This window comes from Erpetoichthys calabaricus, chromosome 11, assembly GCF_900747795.2.
Source record: "Erpetoichthys calabaricus chromosome 11, fErpCal1.3, whole genome shotgun sequence".
NCBI classification, from domain to species: domain Eukaryota; kingdom Metazoa; phylum Chordata; class Cladistia; order Polypteriformes; family Polypteridae; genus Erpetoichthys; species Erpetoichthys calabaricus.
The window spans coordinates 23,441,789-23,465,385 of NC_041404.2; the positions used below are offsets into that span (position 1 = coordinate 23,441,789).

At 38.4% G+C, this 23,597-nt stretch overlaps 1 protein-coding gene across 3 annotated transcripts in view; it reads left to right on the forward strand.

Annotated features, from left to right (window-relative positions):
* acsl6 (acyl-CoA synthetase long chain family member 6) overlaps nucleotides 1–23,597 on the forward strand; it is a 165,127-nt gene that overhangs the window by 53,953 nt on the left and 87,577 nt on the right. For all 3 annotated transcript variants that reach the window (XM_051933467.1, XM_028812807.2, XM_028812809.2), the window contains 3 exons: nucleotides 11,663–11,777; nucleotides 17,265–17,329; nucleotides 21,146–21,247. In XM_051933467.1, coding sequence (XP_051789427.1) covers nucleotides 11,663–11,777; nucleotides 17,265–17,329; nucleotides 21,146–21,247 — 282 coding nt within the window. The remainder of the gene's footprint in view (nucleotides 1–11,662; nucleotides 11,778–17,264; nucleotides 17,330–21,145; nucleotides 21,248–23,597) is intronic.

Consider the following 23,597-nt stretch of genomic DNA (forward strand, 5'->3'; position numbering starts at 1 on the left):
AGTTGGGGCACTAAATGACGAACCCCGTATGAATGTTGAAGAGACCCACAAACCAGGCCTTGACCGTCACTCACCTGCCTAGAGATATACCTCACAACCAGTAGCCTGACCCCAAATTCAACAGGCAGGCTTTGTCCTACACATGCCCAAGAATGGGGCAATATCATTTAAATTTAAAAATATATATCACTTGAATATCCCAAATACAGATAAATCCCCTTCAAGGGAGATGATAAAAAATCAATTATCTGGTTTAAGAATACAAGGCCAAAAAATAATCTGTACGAATGAAGAATTTATTACAAAAACAAAAGAAGAACAAAAATGGCAAAGCAAAGGAAATGCAAGGCAAAAAAAGGATGGCCTAAAAAAAGCAACCCAAAGATAACAAGTCCACTCTGTAAGAAAAAAATCAGAATCCAAATATAAGCAAAAAATGGAATAAAAACCAGAAAATCCAAACAGTACTTCCACAAGGTGAGGTTAAGATAGCAACAACCAGTGAACATCTGATATACAGTATATAGACAGAGGGCAGCGACTTAGCAGTGGTGGGGTACCTCCCACCAAATACACAATACATGAATAATGAATAATAAATAAGCATAAGAATATTAACAAGATTTATATAACAACACAAAAATATGAGTAATTAAAAAAAAAATAACTACATAACAGAAAACTAAAATTATGGCAAGGCCTTGACCTTGATTCTCCAAGTAGAATGGCAAACCTTTTCAATCCTGTATCATATAAATATTTTAAACCCTTATGAAGTATTGGCAGTTTAAGTTAAAAATGCATTTGTTAAAATGTGTTGAGCTGTAAAATACACTTGCTTTGGACTTCACCTGTAAAAACATTTGCTAACCTGAATATTGAATTTGTTATAGCGTAATACAGTTTTTTAAAAACTATATACAGTAATACACTTTATGATTTAAGATGTATTGCAGATATTTGACATGTACAGTCCACTTTGCAATTTATATTACATTTTGTGAATCTTATATTACTTTCTGAGAATAAAAATTCACATTTTAATGAAGTACGGCAACATACTCCCCATGGAAACTCTCTGCAGGTGCACCTCAAGGATCAGCATTGGGTCCACTTGCTCCTTAGTCAATGTTATTTCTTCTCATGACACACCTTACCATCCCTGTATTGATGATGCACAGATCTTCCTCTTATTTCTCTGTTACAACCCACAGATTTCAGTCCAGAGTTCCTGCCATCTCAGATGAATACCCATCACCTTAAACTTAACCTGTCAAAGTCAGATATCTTGTACTTGCCTTCTGATTCTGCTTTCTCAGATTTGTTGCTAATCGTTGCTCTTGAAGATGTCACCCTTCCTCCATTAGTCATGGTATGGAATCTCTGTGCGACTCTGGACTCCTCAGTTTCATTCATTGGGTGACTGGAGAAATATACTCATTCATGTCATTTCTTTGTTCATTATATTCAGTGACTCCGACCCTTCCTTACTAATTAGGCTAAGCAACTCCTTGTTCAATCGCTGGTTCTCTCTCAGCAGGACTATTTAAACTCTAGCCAGGTGAGGTTTCCCTCAACTGCATCTAACCTCTCCAGCAGCTTGACTGGGGTTCTATATTTCTTGTTTTACTCCTTTTACTCTGTTTTGGTCTCTCCATGGGCTTCCTGTTGCCTGCAAGGATGCCCTTCAAAACTCTTGTCTTGATCTATGTTTCTCTCAATGTTCCTCCTCCTCAGTATCTCCAGTCTTTGATTTCTCCATATATCCATTCAAGAAGTGCCCTTTCTCATCCTGTCTGCTGACCTTCCCTGATATATCAGACATGTCAAGACTGAACAATGCTTCTTGATGTTTGATCCAAAGCAGTAGAATGATCTCTCTTTGGCTATTTGAACTGCACCCAATTTACACTTGTTTAGACGTCTTTTGAAAACCCACTTTTTGATTACATATTTTGGGACTGCTTAGTGTCACTTCCTCAGGATGGTTGATTTTGTACCGAAAAAGGGTTTAGGATGCTGATTTTTGTCTTATTCTAGCTGCAGGTTTAATTATGTAGTAGTAGTGTTACTCTCTCTTGCTTAGATTTTTATCCTATTAACTGCTGCTTTTGATTCTTGAACCTTCTAATCAGTCTTGAATGTACTACAACTTGCTTTTGTAAATCTCCTTGTTAAATAAATAATAAAGATAATAAGCATGTGTGAGGCCAGACAGGACCAAGCTGATTCCTAAGCAATACGGAAACACCAAAGGAGTTTCTTGTTTTCTGTCTGCATTACAAGAGTTCAAATCATTTACAGTTATGCCTTCAATATTACATTTAGTGACTTGGGCTTCAGAACATCATTAGAAATGAATGAGAATACCTTTAAGATGAAAAGTAGGAAAGGCCTCGTCACTCAAAGCATCATGAAAACTTGAAACAAATGATCAGGTGGTGTAAATAAAGAAAAAGAGGTGTTAACATTTAAGAAGTATGTGGACGAGGTACTGGGAAAAGTCAACTTATAAGCTAACAAAATGAGTCTGATAGATTGCATGGTATCTTTTAATTTGTTAAACGTCGTAGATTCTGATATTCAAGAATAAGGGTAATGGTTGCAGTTCATTTAAAATGCATTCTTCATCTAGGCTGAGAGAGCACAATTGAAAGATTTAACCAAATGTCAGAAAACATTGCTTCTCACAAATACCTAGAGACAAATGGAGCTATTTACCTAAGAACGTGATTGAAATGACTACCATGGGGATTTTCAAATGTCCACACAATGTCATTTTGAACACACGCTGTGAATAGAAATTGATGGGCCATATCGGGCTGAATAGCCTGTTTGCCTTAAGACCTTGTCTTCTACACTTAAATGTCTTAGAAACTGAAAACCCACACTGCAAGATCATTAGGAATCCTTCGTCTAAGCACAACAAATGACACAACTTAGCCTTTTATGAAGAGATGCCTACAATGAAACCCTTCAGCCATTGCAGTCCTTATCTTGCAAACAGCTAAAAATGTTTACTTAAACATTGAATAGGCAAAAATTACAAGTGCAGAGCAGTTTCAAACAGCTCATGTAAAGGTTAATAACATATTAAATGAGAAGGAAATGAATGTTACAGTGAAAGTCTCAGTTACAGATAACCTGTTAAAACTCAAATAACATGGCTAACAAAACAAAGCAGGCTGTAAAAATCATTGCTGCAAATTGCTTTTTATCAACTATATATGGCACAGTATTGATCCGTAGCTTTTTGAAGCTAATGCATTGTTTTCATCCAAGTCATCTTGTGACTAATGTTAGGGATAATTACATATTATAGAGAAATAATATGTATTTGTTATTATTTTTTGCAAAGTGACTGACTACAGTGTACTTGTAATAAGGTGTCATATTTGCTGATGCTAAGTGCTGCTTAGTTGTCCAGTGCATGTGTGGAATTTGAACCTTCTGTCTTTATTCTTGCGTGTTTGTCCTGGTGTTCTAATTTATAGGGTCATTACTGTACAGTGAAATTCTTACTTGAATCTGCTAATGTAACATGTCACACATCCCCACTCTCCATGCCATGATCACTGAGTATAACTACCTTACCCTCAAAACTTATGTTGTCCTTAGCCACTGTGAAGTTATCCAGGCTAGATTCACTGGGGACTCTGAACGGTCATGTAAATGAGTGTGCACCTTCCATGGGCTGACGTCCTGTCCACAGTTGGAACTCGACTGGCGCCACAGTATCATGGCAAAACAGGGTTCACAAAATGGATGAATGGATCTGTGCTTAATGTCTGTATGGTCCCTTGTTGTATCATAGAGTCACAAACATGGTGAGAAGGGTGTGCAAGGTCTCCAAAATGCTCCTTAAACCAGGAAATGGCCTTCACTATCCAGCTCAGATAAGGCTCACCTCAAGTCAGTCAGCCCCCAACTGTTACCTACAGGCTATGGCCTGAGCAGGCTTATAAGTGGATGTTATGTGATGCTTCATGGGTTTTTTTCTAATTTTCTCCTAGCTTTTTCATTACTTTGTTAAACCCTATTTTATGGAGAATACAATTAGACTTTTTATTCTTTTGTTCTAAGTGTACTTTTGATTTTGTGTTTTTATTTGTGCCTTTTCTATTACCATTTAGTTTTTTTACCGGCACTGGTATTATTAATGAACTATTTAATAGTTTCTGTAGCAAAATTTTGGTAATAAGTGACCCATTACTTCCTTATAAGAAGGGATAGAAGTTCACCATTTCTGTCTGACTTCTAAGTGAGATTGTGGATATTAAACTTAAAAACAATCTACTTTATTTAGTGAGTGGCTTCTGAACTTCTGGAGTGTCTTTTTGGCTACAGTTTCTGGTTTCAGGTTGTGCTTCAAACTCCAACTTAGTCTCATCTTCTTATCTCTAAAAACTTTAGTTGCTGTTACCATCATGGCAGTACAGTGGGGATTTGGATTCAAAGTCACATCTATTATTAATCACAAAAACTGAGCAAATTCACAAAAATGTCAGCAGAAGAGAGGGTAACCGGACACCCCTCAAAACGAGAATATTTGTAAATTTGTCTTTTTGGAGGCCTGTCCTTTACAATTTTGTATGCAATTGTTAAAACATTTGTGTCCAATATGACAATGATTTTAGCTTGTATTAACTTGTGTGTGTGAATGTTATTTTGAAGGTAAATTTTCTATACTTTAGGCTTCATTAAAAAGAGAAAGTTGGCAATTAACAATGAGAATATGGTTAGATAGTTGCAGATGGCCAGTGACAAACTGTGTTGAGGCTGCTCTGCCTATAAGCTCAGCCTACCTAAAAACACCTCTAACATTGTCACAACAACTGCATCATTAAATTATGGTATTGAAGAAGATCATATCCATTAAGACAGGGATGGAAAATGGGAGACAAAGCAGTTGAATGGAGAGATGAGAGGATGAATACTTTTTTTGTGGAGACTGAATCCATTCTAGATGTTCCTGTACATAAGTTAAAGCTTCAGATAGGAGCAGTGTAAGTTTTAGAGGCAAAGGGATAATCATATAACTGTCAGTGGGTTGCTCATTAAATGCACATCATCAGTGCCAGGCCAATCCAATGAAATTTAATCAATTTACTCAGCAATGTTGTTCCAGAATTTAAACAGTCAAGAATAATGAAGCTGATTGCTAGTGGCAGCAAGCCAGAGTCTCTGTGCAGGACCAAAAATAACACTGAACAATGGAGTTCAGAGGTGGATACACAGAAGTACGTCAGCAGAACATCTGAAAACTGGAAGACATTTCTCTGTGAGTGTGACACAGTTGTGCTTCCTTTCATGACAAAGCAGCATAACACAGAAGCATCATAAAGTTTTAGGCATATTGTCATTGAACACTGATAAACATATTAATATTACACCCAGAGGACTGAATCTTAAGTCAGTTAAATTAAAGTTCTTGAATGTTCTTGTGTACATTTGTTTGTGTGAAGACTTCCCATTGACACGCTTGTGTCATATGAATTTGTAGGCCTACAAGCGTCTCATTGTCTCTTACTTTATTGTCATTCCTAACATCATAGAAGATTCTAGCTGGTAGCAGAAAAATATGTTTGCAATGTTAATTTCTTAAAAATTAATGTACAATAAAGAAAAAACAATTCATCCATTCATTTATTTTGTGGACCTGGTTTTCTGGGTCAAAATCATGGGAAGCAAGAGCCTGTTAGCAGCCAAAGGTATCATATGAAAATTGGATCTTAAGGGAGTCCGATAGATTGCACACTTACACACACATTCATACTGGCGATACTGGACCAATATATAATCTTCTATGGGCCACAGAGGGAAGGTTGGGTCTCGTAATGTACTGTGTCTGTAAGAAATGGCTGGGGTTTAGCTGAGAGAAGAAGATGGAGATGAAAACAATGTCTGAAAAAGTTACTAAGTCAAAAACCAAAAGATTAACCCAACCAAAGTGTCAGAGCCTAAACATTAATAACAAACCATAGTAGAGAGGTATGTTGTAAGGAGTGTTTAACTGGGAAGATAGCACACCAAATAACTTTTCACATGATTCTCCACAAACTTTGACAACAACAATAACCCTGTGCCGTTACAATATACTGTATAGCAATTGAAGATGACATCTCTAATGGGATTGGTAGTTAGCATTTTGATGATTGTTAATTCAAATTCACTCTTAAATGAAATTAAACTATTAGCTTACAAAATAGAAGTAACCTTCAGAAAATGTCCTTCCCCAAAGTTTTAGGAATGTGCTCACTGATAATGCTGCATTCCATTTGAATTAAGAAGTTGGAATTTCCAAGCTCCAGTTTTGAAGTTTCCACAGGAACGCCTCCACAAGTCAGAATTCCTACTTAGAAAGTCAGGACAGCCTCACCAACCCTGACCTCAAAATCCAAGATGGCTGACCACACATCAACAGAAGTGAAAGCTATAGTATTATACTGTTTATTAGCAATTCTGTCTATTTTTGTCTCAATAAATCAGTTGTACACACAGTATTGTCCAACATCTATCTGTGGACACGTTGCTATGGTGTTCTGTATGCACAAAATACAATGTAATGCATTGTTATCAACTGGTCCAGTAGTTGTCTGTATTCTAAAAGAGCAAGCAGAACAGGCTTTCCTGGAGGTGTCTGTATTGGTTTTCTGAATGTTTTACCGGAATGCGTCGATTCAGGTGTGACATCATTCCCAGCTTCAACATCCGACTCCCAAGGTAAATGGAATGCAGCATAAGAACATTTGTTAAGTGCTTACAGGGAGGGGAAGAGTGGGATAATGTGGTTGTGAAGGGGCATTTTAGATCTATGAGCCATGTCCACAAAGAAAACCTGAAGTGGGAGTGACAGGTAAAATTTATGAGCCTCAGTGAGAGGGGGTAGCGCACATCTTCCCCCACCAGGAAACACAGAAGGGAAAACAGCATAAATTGAGGCTTAAAGAAGCATGCTGTCTCTATGTGTTTCTGCTCTTCCATCTGTCCAGAAACCATTTTCTGTAAGAGGCTATGCTGGAGAAAAAAAACAAATCAGTATCCTAAGGCAAAGAGCCTTCTGGTAGTAAGCATATTAGATGTGAAATGAGCTTCTTATTATCAAGGTGGTATCGATATTATTTTGTCACACTCATTTTACTTTACTTATATTTATTTAAAAAGTGTACACTTTTTCTCGTGCCAGTTCTGGTACTCTACTTAATGAATTTACAGATGTAGAAGAAAGAAGGGAGTATTGAACTACAATAGCAGTCAACCCTGACAGTGACCAGGCTGGTAAGAATAAACATTCTACATTTACATAGTAAAGAGTCAGAAAGGGAAGGTAGGGTGACCCTGGACCCCACCATGACAAAACACATCACAACGAGACAAACGTGAAGTGAATGAGGCTGCTTGGAAAATACACAAAACAGCATTGAAATGCAGATGTAAAGAAAGCACAAAATGGCGCCGTAACTGTCACATAAAACTAAAGAACTTACTTTAAAACAAAGCAGGTTAAAAAAATGTAAAACATGCATGAATCCAATATTTAAAAAAACTGAACAGTGTAAAAAATATAATGCATAAGAACAATACAAATGAAAATGAAATTCCAATCAGGAGGCACTCCAGTCGGGTAGCAGTGAGTGTAAAAAAAATGTTCTGTATTATTCGGCTTAGAGAAGCCGAGATGTTGGTCTGTGAGAATCCAAGTTTACACACGTAGATTTCTCCAGGAGTAACTCAGTTATGTAGCCATGAAAACTCTTAACTGGGTTACAGTTAAGGATTTCATAGTCTGCACATTGTCTGTTGCACTCTGTTAAGCTGTGCGTGTTTCATGGCAGCCATGAGAAGAAAATGGTGGAAGTGTCCACAGGATAACTTTCCTGAGGCCAAATGCTTGTCCGATCACAGTGTTCTTTCTCCTGGTTGAAATAATCTGTCTCAATATTTTAGAAACAGCTAAATTTAGGTTGATGAATCGACGTATGAACACACAGCAGCACAATCTCAGGAGCAGTGCTTGGTGAGTAATGTGTTAAAAGTAACGTGCGTTGCTTAGTCGGATTACTTTATAAAGTAAAGAGTAACTTAATGCAACACTTACTTTATTGAAGTAAAAATATTATTATCCCAGCAGCACTGGGATACGACATGAAGCAAACATACCGGTCCACCACTCCTTTGTCAGGCTCAGTCGCACAGACAAGCAGAAAAGAGTGTGATGAATAGAATCCGGTAACCGAAACTTATCAATAAAACATCAGTTTAGTTTTAGCCCGGCTGTTTTCTATAGACACTTTGAAATAGTGTGATCAGGGAGCACAGTGGCAGGTGTTCATAGCGCGAATCTTCAGGGGCTCAAGAACACAAGAAAACACAAGAAAATGATCCCGTTTGCCTGTGCTTCTGGTCATTTTTATGAAGGTTCATCTATTAGCTTAGGTTGTTGTGACAAGTGCTGGTCAGTAAAATGTGCAGGTTTTCATAGATAAGAAGAAAAATGAATGCACTGTTTGTAACATGTTACATTTAATAAGAAGTAACCATATATTTAGTTACTTTGTTTTGTAAATAATAAGCGTTTTACCAAGGGGGAACTCCAAAAGTGGACTCACGCATGAAAATGGAGGTTTTAAGAAGTCAGGTTTCTGTCTTAAGCGTGTTCCTCATCTTATCCCAGTTTTGTGCATGCAGGTAAGCCCCACTCACTGTCTAAGTATTGTAAGGCAGGAACATCACTAAACAAAATCCATTAAATGCTATGAAATCAATTTGCACTGAAGCAGCCTTTCATAGCATGAACTGCCAGCTGGACTATGAGGTGTTAACCTGCAAATCACGAAGCTCCAGTTTCAGGTTCAATGCAACTCTGTATGTGACCCTAAAAAGTCACTGAACCTGGGAGTGCTCCAAATATTTAAAAAGAAAGATAGATTTATTATTTAACTTTTGATTTAGGAGCGGCACAGTGCCACAGTGATAGCACTACTGCCTTGCAGTAAGAAGACCAGGGTTTATGTCCCAGATGTTCTCCCTTTGTCTGTAGTGTTCTGGTTTCCTCACTTCAGCCTAAAGTATTTCTGGTTAGTTGGATTGGTGACACTAAATTGGACCTTGTGTGTGTGTGTTTGTGTATTTGCATGTGTGTGCGTGTGTGTGTGTTTGCCCTGTGATGGACTGGCACCCTGTCCAGGGTTTGTTCCTGCATTGCCTCCTATGCTAGCTGGGATAAAGTCCAGCCCCCCAGCCTGTGACTTTGGTCTATGTTAAGTGAGTTGGAATCTGACTGACTTTTGACTTACAAGTTACTTTAAATTAACAATGTCAACTGAACAAACATTTAATGCTTCAAAACTGGGCATGTCTTCCAAGAGGCAAAAAACGAGCCTTCCAAGAGGCAAGATGCTTCACCATATTCAAAATTTAAACATGTTCTTCTTTCAGAGCGTTGCTATTGTTTCTTAATAATATATTCCAAAGTATTTTGTCACAGTCAAATTTAATTAAAGATGACTTAGCTCAATTTATTTTTGCATTGACCTCTTCACTAAGTTCAGGCTCGTTGCAAGGAGTGAAATAAAGAGTCCTGAGTGTTCCAAACCCCCCCTAATTAGCCCTTCAGACCACCTGAAAGTCTCAAAATCAAAATAGTAAAATTAAATTTTAAAAGCATGTTATGGTGTTTTGAATCATTCAGTGGCCATTAAAGTTCTGCAAGAAAAAGGCTATTATTTGAATTCAGCAGAAGCTTGTTGTTAGGGGATTACCTTTTCTTTTATTCATCTTCACCCTGCTTCTGCATTGTGGTCTCATAACTATCTATAGATACAGTGGTGGTCTGTGGCTGGGCAGCACTGCAGTAAATTGGTCACAGCACATGTAGTGGATTGACAAATGTTTAGACCCTTTCACTTTCTTCACATTTTGTTATGTTGCGGCCTTGTGCTAAAATCATTTAAATTTGTTTTTTCCCCACATCAGCTCCCCAGAATGACAAAGTGAAAGCAGGATTTTAGAATTTTTTGCTAGTTTATTTAAAAAAACAAAAAAACTTTGAAGTATTCAGACCCTTGCCATCCTCGAGTCTTCTTGGGTCTGACACAACAAGCTTTGCTCTCCTGGATTTTGAGATTTTCTGCCATTCTTCTCTGGAAGAAACCCCTTTATACAGTATCTCACTTTTGAATTGAAGGTCCACCTTTCCCCCTCATTCATTGGTCTAAAGTCCTGTCTTCAATTCAAAGGCATTATCCTGTGTGAAGGGGCTTCCAGATTGTGGATTTCTTTCATGTTCCAGAGTTATTTATTTAACTAGTCATTTAGCCCGTTACAATAATGGGCGCTAGAACAGTAGTGCATAAACATTAGTAGGAACAGTCTATATTAAATGGCAAGGGACTTTGACCTCATTCTTTTTGTTGGTCGTATTTTTCTTTCTTTCAGCCTTTCTTTTGTTGATGTTTACTTGCTGAGCTGACCGTTCTTCGTGGGCTGCCGCCGTGTATTGTGTGTCTTTAATTTTCTGTGACAGTAATACTGTCTTGTACGGCTCTATTCAATAAGGGCGCGCATAAAAAGGCGAGCTTCAAAAGGGCGACCTCAATTGAGCGCGGCAAGCAAAGGCGTTCGTAGATAATTTAGTTCAAATGGCTCTGGAATATGTGAAGAGCAACAAAGGTGTAGATCTTTATTTACACGCGCCCAATTGAGGTCGCCCTTTTGAGGCTCGCCTTTTTGTGCGCGCCCTTATTGAAGGATGCCTGTGCGCGCCCTTATTGAAGGATACCGTCTTGTACGTCCGCTGGCTTGTACGTCCGTAATATACCTTTAATTTTCTCTGGCGGTAATACAGGCATGCGCGTCGGTAATATGCCTTTAATCTCCTCTGGCAGTAATACTGGCTTGTATGTGACTGTAATAAGCGTCACTGTATTGTGTACCTTTTAATTTCCTCTTGCAGTAATACTGGTTTGTATTTCCATAAAACGCCTCTAACTTTCTCTGACAGTAATATCGCGCATCGCACCGTGCCCCGCGCATGCGCACTTCACCAGAAGACACACACACACGGACACCTGGACGCACATAGGGATTTTATATATATAGAAAATATTTCACCAAAAAATGCATGTGCTTTGCACGTTGTGAGCATACAACTGGATGAGATGATGTGTGAATTATATGACATGAGTAATGTGAGACGATTTTGGTATTGCTTGCTGTTTCCCAGTATTGGTCACCATTGGGTTTCATTCTCTCAGAAACTTTACATATTTATTTGCCACAAAAACATGAAATTAAAATTTTTCTCAGCCATCACTACAAACTACATGGGGTAGGTAACATATGAGAAATATCATCTTTGGCTGGAGTTTGCCTTTAAAATGCATCTGTCTTATGTGATGTTGGTATGATGTGCAGAGTGCCATGGCATTTTTAGTAGCTAATTGTATATAATGCAGTGTTAGAGTAAGATTTTAGTGTTCAGCCGACCATGGAGTAGCAATGGGGCCCCTTGATTAATATTTCTCACATCGACTCATAGTCCTTTTACGAAATTACAATGTAGATTCTGTGGCTTAGTTGACAAATTTCTAAAGTATTTCACTGTAAACCAAAAGGTTGGAGTTCAGTTTTCACCATAAACATTCTTTCTTTCTGTGTGCAGAACTCGGGAGGTGCCCGCAGGTCAGTGCTGGGGGACAACCCAGAGCTCCTTACCCATTACTATGATGATGCAAAAACCATGTATGAAGTTTTCAAAAGGGGGCTACTGATCACTGGTAAGTATTGTGAGCTTATGGGAAGTGGGCACATAGAACCAGTGGGGCACCTCATTTAACTAAATGTTCACACCCAAGTGTTAAAAAGGAAGGGTTACTTTTGTGAGTACCTCAGGTTTAACTCAATACCTTTGCTCAATTAGGCTCTTAATAACAACATCCAGGTTTACTTGCTGCTCCAGATTTTCTTGTGTTTTGTTTTATTAGTCAGTATAAATTAGAAATTGGAAAATGATTTTTCTTTAAGTATACACTAATGAATGAGGATTCATTTCAACATTCAAACACCATATACCTCATCTTGGTAGAAGTTGCTATGCAGTAAGCATTGTGCTGCGTTCGTATTCTAACTGAAACCTTAAAGTGGACTAGCAGGTCTTCTTGTCTCCCCTTCCGTTTGTCACTTTCACTGATAATACATTGAGACACCATTCACATAAGAACAGTGTCCATTATGGGGGCTATACGATGCCTGTCTGGTGTTTGTGGTCCTTTTGGCCTCGTATCCTATGGTGTAGCAATGGATTGTGCAGATTGTGCAAAGCACAAGGGCCTATGAGCATGGGGGCTCATTTGGGACCATACTGATTTAAAAAATAAATGAATAGCTTAAATCACTTGCACAGTTCATTGCGTTAATAATTAGCAGTTTCAGTGGTATGTTTGCACCATCACCAGGCAAGTATAATCCAATCCACGATGATATTACGTATTTGGCAGGCCTACAATTTATAAGAAATTAGACTTCGGGGGCTCAGAGGCTCAGAGTCTAATCGGAGGCACAACACACTTAGTCCACCTTACAGAGAAGTGCACATTCCCAAATTTGGCAACCTTTGGGGTGCCATAGTCGACGTGAATGGAAGAAGTTTTGAAGGACATCATATGAATAATGTAACTATACATCTATTATATAAAAAAACTTTGGTTGAGACGTGATCATCTCTGAGAGACACTTTGAAGTCCCGCGGGACTACTTGCATGTCATGCCCTACTTACAAACAATTTCTCAGAGACAATGTAACGTCTCGCGAGACAAGGAAGTGAAACAAAAGGATAGCTGCTGTACAGGCTTTTAAATGATCGCCGCGCAGCACGACATGCAGATCACGCAGCACGGCAGCAGCAGATGCTGTACAGGCTTTTAAATAATCATCGTGCAAGTGAAGTGAGTAGGTGGCAAAGCCCCCTAGTTATTATCATAAATAATTATTGCTTTTGTACTTTGACTTGATGTCAACAGTTTTTGAAGTTTGAACTTGTAAACCAGGGGTCCCCAACTCTGGTCCTGGAGGGCCCCAGTGGCTGCAGGTTTTCATTCTAACCCTTTTCTTAATTAGTGACCTATTTTTGCTCCTAATTAGCTTCTATTGAATTCATTTTAATTGACTTGCTATTGAAGACTCAGACCCTTGAATTGTTTTTTTCCTTAATTAGCAGCCAAACAATAATGAGATACATAATGAACCAAAACATGACCAGCAAACGGTGACCATAATACAATATCTGAAAATAAAGAAAAATGAAGGTCTCAGGAGTGTTGATCTGCTCAGGTCCACAAAATATTTGAACAAGAAAAGGGTTAGAATGAAAACCTGCAGCCACTGGGACCCTCCAGGATCAGAATTGGGGACTTCAGTCTTCATTAGTGACATGTTTTTGCGCCATTTAACTTCTTTTGAATTCATTTTAAGGGACTTGTTTTTTTAAGATTTGTTCCCCTGAATTTCTTCAGCCTTCTTCTGAATTTTTTCATTTCTTTCCTTAAATGGCACCCAAACAGAAATGAAATGTGAAGTGAGTGAGCCAACAGAAGACCAACTAAGTCAGGGCCTCAAACTTCAACCAATTTCACTGCAGCCAGTTGTTTAATTAGGCTCTGATTCTTGTCGTTAATTAAACCCGTTCTTTAATTCCATGGCTTGTTGCTGCTCTTGTTGTGCAATAGCAGACACTTCCAAAATTGTTGATTTTCTTTTTTCTAAGAGCAATGTTAACATGCTTTGGGGACCTGAGCAGATCAGCATTTCTGAGACCTTCATCTTTTTTTATTTTCAGATATTGTTTGATGGTAACAGTTTGCTGGTCCTGTTTTGCCTCATTTTTGTATCTCATTATTGTTTGACTGCTAATTAAGGAAAAAGAAACAATGAAGGGATCTGAGTCTTGAAGAGCAAGTCAATTAAAATGAATTCAAAAGAAGTTAATTAGCAGCAAAAACAGGTCACTAATTAAGAAAAGGGTTAGAATGAAAACCTGCAGCCACTGGGGCCCTCCAGGACGGTAGTTGGAGACCCCTGTCGTAAATGGTAAATCATAGCAATTCTGTTGTTAAGTTATGGTCGGCATTTGCCGAATATTTGAACAATTTGACGCTTTTTATACTTTTGCCAAACGACACCATGTCGGCCAGCAGCAGCGGATCCGGCAAACATTATAAGAGTTGTGCTGCTAAACGTAAGGCACGCCTGGAACAGGAATTGAAAAACGCTAAGTTACCGAGATTTCTATCTTTCTCAAAACTGAGCAAAGGCCAGTGGTGGTAACTGAGAATGCTGATGCTGGTGAATCGTCACAACGGTCATAAGCAGGTTATGCAGACAGTGCAGTGAGTGAGATGGTTGCAGAGTCTGGAAGTAGCGATACAACGGCTTCAGATCAGGTGCTATCTGCTAAAACAGTTAAAAATGGAGAAACTACTGAAGACAAACAAGCAATTTATATTACCAAGAAATTTCCTACCGACAAGGCAAATTTCTTGGAACCATTGACACCTCACTTTATGAAGTCCATTTTCTCGGAACTTGTGTAAAACAGGTCGATTGTGTAGTAGTATCCTGTCAGTCAGTGTTACCATTTTAATTTGTTACAAATTGAAATGGCTTTATTTTATAGCACAAGACAGTTTCTACTGTCTAGCTTACCTTACATTTTAATTATCTTCCTTCACAAAGTTGTCTTGGAAAAGCAAGCGGGTCCACATCTTACTTTTATTTATGTACCACTACTACTATCCTCACCTCCCACATTCCATTCCCACAGCTTATTTTATTTTTGCTAACTTACAGTAGCTGTAACAAAGCAATTTAAAAGGTTATTAGAAATTCCATCGAGAGAGTAGCTTTGTTTGTCACTAGCGTGATAGTGCTGTGGTCGGGGGCACCACTGCCCAGCCGGCCCCTAGGATCTAGAAATTATTAACAGTTAAGCTAGACAGGAGGAGCCCACCTCAGGGTGCTACACAGGGGCCTTCAGCAAACTAGCTACGCCACTGCTCATATCATTCTGATATCTTCAAATCCAAGCCTTAAATTCTATCTCAAGAAAGGCTGAACACCCGTCATAAGTAGAAGAGTTTAAGCACCTTGAGTTCTTGCTCACAGTTTACAGAAACGGAGATTATGTGAATGAAAAATTAATTGTGGCATCTTTGGCTCTACTGCCAAGGTTTTCTAGATAATAGCGTTAAAGTGAAAGCTCAGTGCCTTTAACTTACTGGGCCAACTCATTCTTAGGTATAGGCACATGTTTTGGGGACAGCTGGATCATTTAGAAGAAAGTGGGCCAAAATGTGGTGTGGCCAACACTCCTCTGGGTGAGCAACTCGACATACTGAGAAGAACAGAGCAGCCACTTGAAAAGACATAGCCCACTGAGCACCATGGAAAATGTCTTTCAGGTGGACAGGGAGTGCCTATGAATTCCATAAGGGAAACTAAAGTACTTTCTTTACAAAAAGAAAACTCTGGTCTTCCTTATTCAGCCCATTACCACCATAACTGGCCAGGGGAATAAAAGTACAGAAAGCAGATTACTTGTTCTACTGTAATCAGTCAAACTCTACTACTCTTTTCAAATTAACATCAGTCAGAGTGTGAGGATAACCTGACCATGTCCATATTCTGAAACAGGTAAGACAACTGAAAGGTTTTTATTACAGTGCCTATAAAAACAATATTCATTCCCTAGAAACTTTTCACATTTTATTATTATAAAACAGTGGATTTTACTTGGCTTTTTTAACATTGATAAACAGAAAAATGTCAAAGTGAAAAACAGATATGTGCAAAGTGTTCCTCATTAATCAGAAATATAAAAGTAAATAATTGCTCATATAATTATTCAGCTTCTTTAATATGACACCCCAGAATCGTCACTGGTTCAATGGAGAACACCTGTCTGGGGTTTCAGTTAATTATACCATAAATGTACCTTATCTTGAAGGTCCACGTTATGGTGAGTCCGTATGGAGTCTTAACCTGCACAATGAAGACAAAGAACAGTCCAAGCAGCTCAGTGAAAAGATGATTGAAATGCACAAGTCAAGTGATGAAAACAAGAAAATATTCAAGTGACTGAATATCCCATGTAGTCCAGTTAAATAAATCATTAAGAAATGGAAGGAGTGTGGCACAGCTGGAAATCTGCCTGGAGCAGGCTGTCCACAAAACCTGAGTGATGCTACAAGAAGATGACGAGTGAGGGAGGCCGACCAAGTGACCTAGCAGAACTCTGAAGGAGTTACAAGCTACACTGGAAGAGATCAGCAAGGCAGTGAAGATAACACTCAAGTGCTTCACCAGTGACAGCTTTATGGGAGCATGGCAAGAGAAAGCCACTGTTTAAAAAACACAGAGTTTGCTAGGAGATACTTGGGAGACCCTGAAATGGCAGAAGTTTCTATTATCTGATTAGACCAAACCTGAGCTATCATATTAAACATCTGTTTGGCCTAAGACAAACACTGCACCTTATCAAAAACACAACCTCCCCACTGTGAAGCATGGTGGTGGCAGAATCAGGACGTGGGCATGCTTTTCTGCAGCAGGCATTGGAAGGCTTGTGAGGGTAAAATTGAATGTAGCAAAATACAGTGAAATCATGGAGGAAGCAAGACAACAACACCAAACACAAAGCCAGAGCTATCACAAGCAAAAATATTAATGTCCGGGAGTCAGAGACCAGATCTCAATCCAACTGAGACTTTGTTCCTGGACTTGAAGAAGGCTGTTCACTTACAATCTCCATGTGGCCTGATAGAGCTTGACCAGTTGAATGCAGTAAAACGGCAGTGAGCAGATGTGCAATGCTGACAGAGACCTGGGCTCATGGTCTCAAGACTGTCATGGCTGCCAAAGGTGCTTCTACTGAATACTGACTTGAAGGGGCTGAATACTTCCATGATCAATTATGTGGTGTTTTATTATTTGTAATTAATTTAGAGCACTTTGAACTGTTTCAAAAAAGCCAAATTAAAACCACTACTGAACAATAATAAAATGTGAAAACTTCCAAGGCAGTGGACACTTGTTATAGGCACTGTGCCTATGTAGATACGTACATGGCGACCATGCAAACTACATGCAGGTTTTACTTCAACTCCTAAATGAGCAGTAGATCTCAGCTTGGCCCCAGTTTTCTTGAGGTAGCTTCAATGTTTTGTGCAATTCTGGAAATGCAACTCACTTTGTGTTATTTTTGGTGCAGGTGATGGTCCGTGTTTGGGGTGGAGAAAGCCAGACCAGCCATATGAGTGGCTCTCATACAAAGAGGTGACTGTGTCTATGAATACTGTGTACAGTATTTTATTATTATGCAGTACTTTCAGTTTTCTCTGAGATTTACAGAATGTATAATATTGGCAGATACTGGCAGTGTGTTTTCATCACAGTTTTGGAAGGCCACACTGGTTGCAGGTTTTCTTACTATACAATTTCCTATTTGGAAGATCATTTATAATGGAATATGTCATTTAATTTGAAGTGTGTCTTATTTTTGGACTCTTAATTATAATTTACCTTTGTGTCATTCTACCACATCAGGATTCATACTCTAGAAACTTTTTTTTCAAAACCACTCTAATCTTCACACTTATGTATCTTTCTGTATGTTTTAGTTCAGTGTGCTGTAGAGCCGTAATGGTTTGCACATCTGTGGCACAGCTCCAGAAGACTTGGCCTACACCCAGGACCAGTCACTCCCTACCTGTGTGGAGTCTGCATATCTTCCCATATCAGCATGGGTTTGTTTTTTTGGTACTCCAGTTAACTCCAAATCCCAGTGACACACAGATTAGGTAAATTTACAACGCTAAATTGGCCTGGAATAAGTGAATGGGATAGTCTCCATGAAAGTGCTCTGCAATGGACTGGCACTCTACCCACTAAAGGTTCCTGCTGCATTAGACCCCATTCTGTTCCGAACATTGTATTAGAAACGTCCAGTTTATGGATGAATAAAACTTTAAATTCAACATCTACCTTATTATGAACCCCTCAAGTGCAAATAGCATCATATTAGTTATATTGCCGCTCTTGGTCTTTTATTTGACATCTCTTTATTACATGGCAGTCACTTCAGGAAAAAGAGAAGCAACTGACAGCTCATAGCTTTAACATACAAGTCTACTAAAGAAGGAATACAATAATCCTAAGTAAAGTCATTTTAAGCTATGATACTGTTGCAGAAAATATTCAGCAAATAAAGAAGAGTCTTGAGTCATCATTTACAAATGAAATTCAAAATGAAGGTCATTTATTACACTTGACTGTAGGCCAGAGCATTGTGACAAATTCTCAGGGAAATAGACAGGTATAATTTTCACAAATTTCTAAATACAGAATTAGCACAAAAGACAATTTATTAAAACACACAGAAAACAAAGTAGAAAGTGAATAACAAATGGAAACCAGTTGTCCAATAATTAATTGTTGAACTTGACAGAGAAGGGGAAAAAAACTAAAACTTTGGTCAGCAGCACTCCTGGAGGTCCATGGTCATTAGTAAGAGGGTAAGACAAAGTTGGACACAGTCACAGTCCTAGGGACTTTGGCCAACAAGTCGCCCACCCACTCACGGTCTTGCTACAGTAGTCTGTGCTGGCCGACTCCAGAATGTTTCCATCCAATGATTCCAATGCTCCCAGCATCTGAGATGACTTTTCTATATGCAGTAGAGAAGCTTGGCAGTATAGCAGTGTGGCCAAGTGCCACATCAAGATAAGTGAAACAGATTAGAATAGGGTTAGTGACAGTTTATATTACTTATATTTTGTACAAATGACTAACAAAGATGCAGAATGCACAGCTGATCAGCAGCTCTAGGCAGGGTATGCTGGACTAAAGCGGTAAGTCATCCTGGATTTAGAAGCTGAGACCGAAGAAGTGTCTCTTATATTAACAGGCACACCATTCTACAGCTTCAGGGCCCTGTAACTAAAAGCTCAACCTCCCAATATTATGACATTAATCCTTGAATGACACTTATGTTTAAATGTCATATTATAAAACTTCTTCCGTAATGCATATATTAAGAACAAATAAAGGTAATAAAATGAAAAATACTTTTAGTGTTTTATAAGGCTGTTCTCATATAGTCATCAGTGCTCTACATCTGTTGTTTAATTTGAGGGGGCATACATATGCAGAGATTGGTGCTTTGACTCGTCTTTTTTTCGCATTTTAATTTTTTGCTGACCTTGTTTTTGTCTCTTGGCTGTTGGTTTTCTTTTTTCTTGCCAGACATTGCTTGATAATGCTTTCATTTTTTTGTTTCTTATACATCTCTGGAATTTGGTACCATTTTAGTAAGAGATGCTAGGCCTGTTAAGTATAGAAGATGGAGATCAAGTACAAGGAGTATTTTCCAAATGGAGAGCTGAACTCAGAAGGAGGCTTATTCCTATTAAATGAGCAATTCCTTAGCCAAAAGCAAACCTGACAAAATGGAGATAAGCCATTTAAAAATAAATAACATATTCCATAAAAACAAATGAACACTTATCTTAAATGTATAAAGATAAACAAAATCTGTTTATCTTTTTTTTTTCTTTAAGGAGTATGATTAAAAAAGTATAGCACCTGAAAATGCTAAGCATATCTGTGGATGATAAACTCAAATCCTTTGCACATCCCAAGGCTCCATTTAACAGTGGGTTAGGTAGAGCCCATAAAACATCAATCCCATGCCACAAGGGGTGCTTAGATCTTGACCCGGTGGGCTGCAGTGGCTGCAGATTTTTGTTCCAACCCAATTGATTAATTAAATCCCAACTACTGCTGCTGAAGCAATTATTACTCAGTCTTCTTGTGCTTCATTTCAGTAGATTTGCTTGTTAAAATTCCCAATCCTTAATTGATTTCAACAGCTGCTTTCATCGTTTTTAATTGCTTATAGTTTTCTTAACCAAAGACAGATGTGTATCACAAAGGAACCAGCTGTCTAACCTCACTTGGTCCCATTTTTCACCCTTGCATGGTCTGTAATGAATTTAGATTTTGGCTTCCTGAGATTCTGCTCCTTTCTTTTCTGGCCAGTTTTGACTTCCAGTGCTCCAATATAGCCTGTAGGTTTATTATACTTGTTATTATTCTGACAGTGATGTCACCACTGCATCATCTTGGACTATTGTTTGTTAGGGGCTGTTGCTATTTTGCAATTCTGATAGCTGCAGCCATAATGCGTATGGTGCCGATGTGCATTACTGGTTGGGTGGAGTAATGTCGCCTGACATCAGCATGTAACCCCTATTTAAGATAGTGTTACACATATTAAAGTCACCTCTTTGAATCAAAACATAAAGTAAAAGCTGTTACTTTTTCACTCTCTCTAGTGTCAGAGGAGTGTTACGACTCAGGCTTTGCTTTATCGACTCTAAAATGAAATATCTGAGAAAATAGTAGAAAGATGGAGAACCACTAATCTGCTGTAGGCTTACAAAACATTTAGGTGATATCCTTTGAAATAAAAAATCTACACTATAAAAATGAGTTGATGTGACAGAATAAAAATGCTAAGAAGCCAGAAAAATTAAATAAGTTCTGTCATCAGCAAGGATTGTCTTCTAAGTAGGCAAATGGGTTGTAACAAAACCCTTCAGCGACTGTGGCCCTTCAGGACTGAACTTGAGCATCATTATCATACTACACGTACGTTGATGCACACTAGACCTTTGTGACCTTTTGAGCAACCTTTAGTTTGTTGAGCATAAATTGTACATTTTAGCCATGTTCATTTTGCAACAGATAGCATGTTATAATTTTTTATACAATTTTTGCTTGCCTTGAAATTAAATATATTGAAAAGTGTTTCTGTTGGCTCTTAAGATGCAGCTCATAGCAACAAATAATAATACGTTATGAAGAAAGGGATGGGCAGTTTAGAATTTGAATTGTGCTCAATGAGTAAACCATCTTTATTGGACAAATTATAGATGGCTTTGTTCTGATGGCTTCGATGATTCTCCTTTCTTAGTCACAATCTGATCTGTTGTGTTTCATACAGTTTGATTTCAAGGGTGCTGTAAATATTCAAGTATGACAAAACATTCTTTTAAATCTCTACTTATGTTTTGTATTCTTTGTTATCAGGTCATAGATAAGGCAGAGTGTCTAGGATCAGGGTTGATCTTCCAGGGATCCAAGCCATGTCCGAACCAGTTCATTGGGGTCTTTGCTCAGAATAGGCCTGAGGTAAGGTACAGCAGCTGATTAAGAATATTTTGATGATGCTTTTTAACTTATTTATAATAGAAATGCACGTGGTGTTCACCCAACAGTTTTTCTGAAACTTTTTGACAAATATTACAGATTCAATAGCTGTGTGACTTCTGTTCACACCCATTTCTCATATGTGATGGCAATGAATGATTTTTACTAATTCCTTGTAAACTTTTGGAATTTTAACAGAGTAAAATTACACTTAAATACAACTCCAATTCCAAAAAAATTGGGATGCTTTGTAAAATGTAAATAAAAAAAGAATGCAATGATTTGTAAATCTCATAAACCCATATTTTATTCACAATAGAAGATAGAAAATATATCAAATGTTTAAACTGAGAAAATCCCCTCTTCTTTTAACAACTGTCTGGAACAGAGGAGACCAGTTGCTGAACTTTTGGGATAGGAGCGTTTTCCCATTCTTGACTGATATAGGATTCTAGCTGCTCAACAGTCCTGGGTCTTCTTTGTCGTATTTTTCACTTCATGATGCGCCAAATGTTTTCAATTAGTGAAGGGTCCGGACTGCAGGCAGGCCGGCTCAGCACAGGGACTCATCTACTATGAAGCCATGCTGTTGTAATAGTTGCAGTATACAGTTTAGCATTGTCTTGTTGAAATACGCAAGAACTTCCCTGAAAAAGACGTTGCCTGGATGGGAGCATATGTTGCTCTAAAACCTGAATATACCTTACAGCATTGATGGTGCCTTTCCAGATGTGCAAGCTGCCAATTCCATGGGCACTAATGTACCCACATGACATCAGAGATGCAGGCTTTTGAACTGAGCACTGATAACAAGCTGGATGGTCCCTCTCCTCTTTAGTCCAGAGGATGTGGTGTCCTTGTTTTCCAAAAAGAATTTCAAATTTTGATTCGTCTGACCACAGAATAGTTTTCCACTTTGCCTAAGTTCATTTTAAATGAGCTTTGGCCCAGAGAAGATGGTGGCATTTCTGGATCATGTTCACATATGGCTTCTTCTTTGCATGATAGAGCTCTAACCTGCATTTGTAAATGGCACGGCCAACTGTGTTTACACATAATGATTTCTGGAAGTGTTCCTGAGCCCATGCAGTGATTTCCATGACAGAATCAGACCTGTTTTTAATGCAGTGCTGCCAGAGGGCCCAAAGATCACAGCCATCCAATGCTGATTTTCGGCCTTGTCCCTTGCATACAGAGATTTCTCCAGATTCTCTGAATCTTTTGATGATATGATATAGATGATGGGATATTCAAAGTCTTTACAATTTTAAGTTGAGACACATTATTCTTCCTGCGGTGGGTTGGCACCCTGCCCAGGATTGGTTCCCTGCCTTGTGCCCTGTGTTGGCTGGGATTGGCTCCGGCAGACCCCCGTGACCCTGTGTTCGGATTCAGCGGGTTGGAAAATGGATGGATGGACACATTATTCTGAAATCGTTCCACAGTTTGTAGACAGTTTTTTGCAGATTGGTGAATCTCTGCCTATCTTTACTTCTGAGAGACTCTGTCTCTCTAAGATGCTCTTTTTATACCCAGTCATGTTACTGACATATTGCCAATTAACCTAACTAGCTGCAAAATGTTCCTCCAGTTGTTTCTTTTTATTACCACTTACTTTTCCAGCCTTTTTATGCCCCGTCCCAACTTTTTTAGACATGTTACTGCCATCAAATTCAAAATGAGCTAATATTTTTAATGAAATAGTAAAAGGTCTCACATTCAACATTTGATATGTTTTCTATGTTCTATTGTGAATAAAATATTGGTTTATGAGATTTGCAAATTATTGCATTCTGGTTTTATTTGTATTTTACATAGCATCCCAACATTTTTGGAATTGGGGTTACAAATAAAATACAGTATCTAATCTTTTCAGAGGAACTTCACTTTCAGTAGAAGTTAACCATTTGCTGTCACTAACAGAAGACAAAAACAATCATTGATAAGTGTCTCCATTCTTTACCTTACTGTAGTAATAAAGGTGCTCATTTGCTGAACCTTCTAAAAAATGATGACTGCATTGTGGATGAAATCATAAAATGATCACAGGACACATCATCAAGCCTGCAAAGTCCTGGAAGAGGCAGCTTTCTAGAGGACAACTCACAATGGTTGGGAACAAGTGGCCAGAAAGAAAAAGAGAGCTTAATACAAATATGTTGCATGTATCATATAGCCTAGTAAAGGCTAAATTGTTCAATAACATTAAACCAACAGAAGGCTGCCGATGAGATGCATATGCCAGTGCAAAAAGCATAACACCATTTGTTTCATTATTTATTTTTTTTTTTTTTCAAAAGCAAAATTCATAGTTTCACCGAAAGTGCTTAGC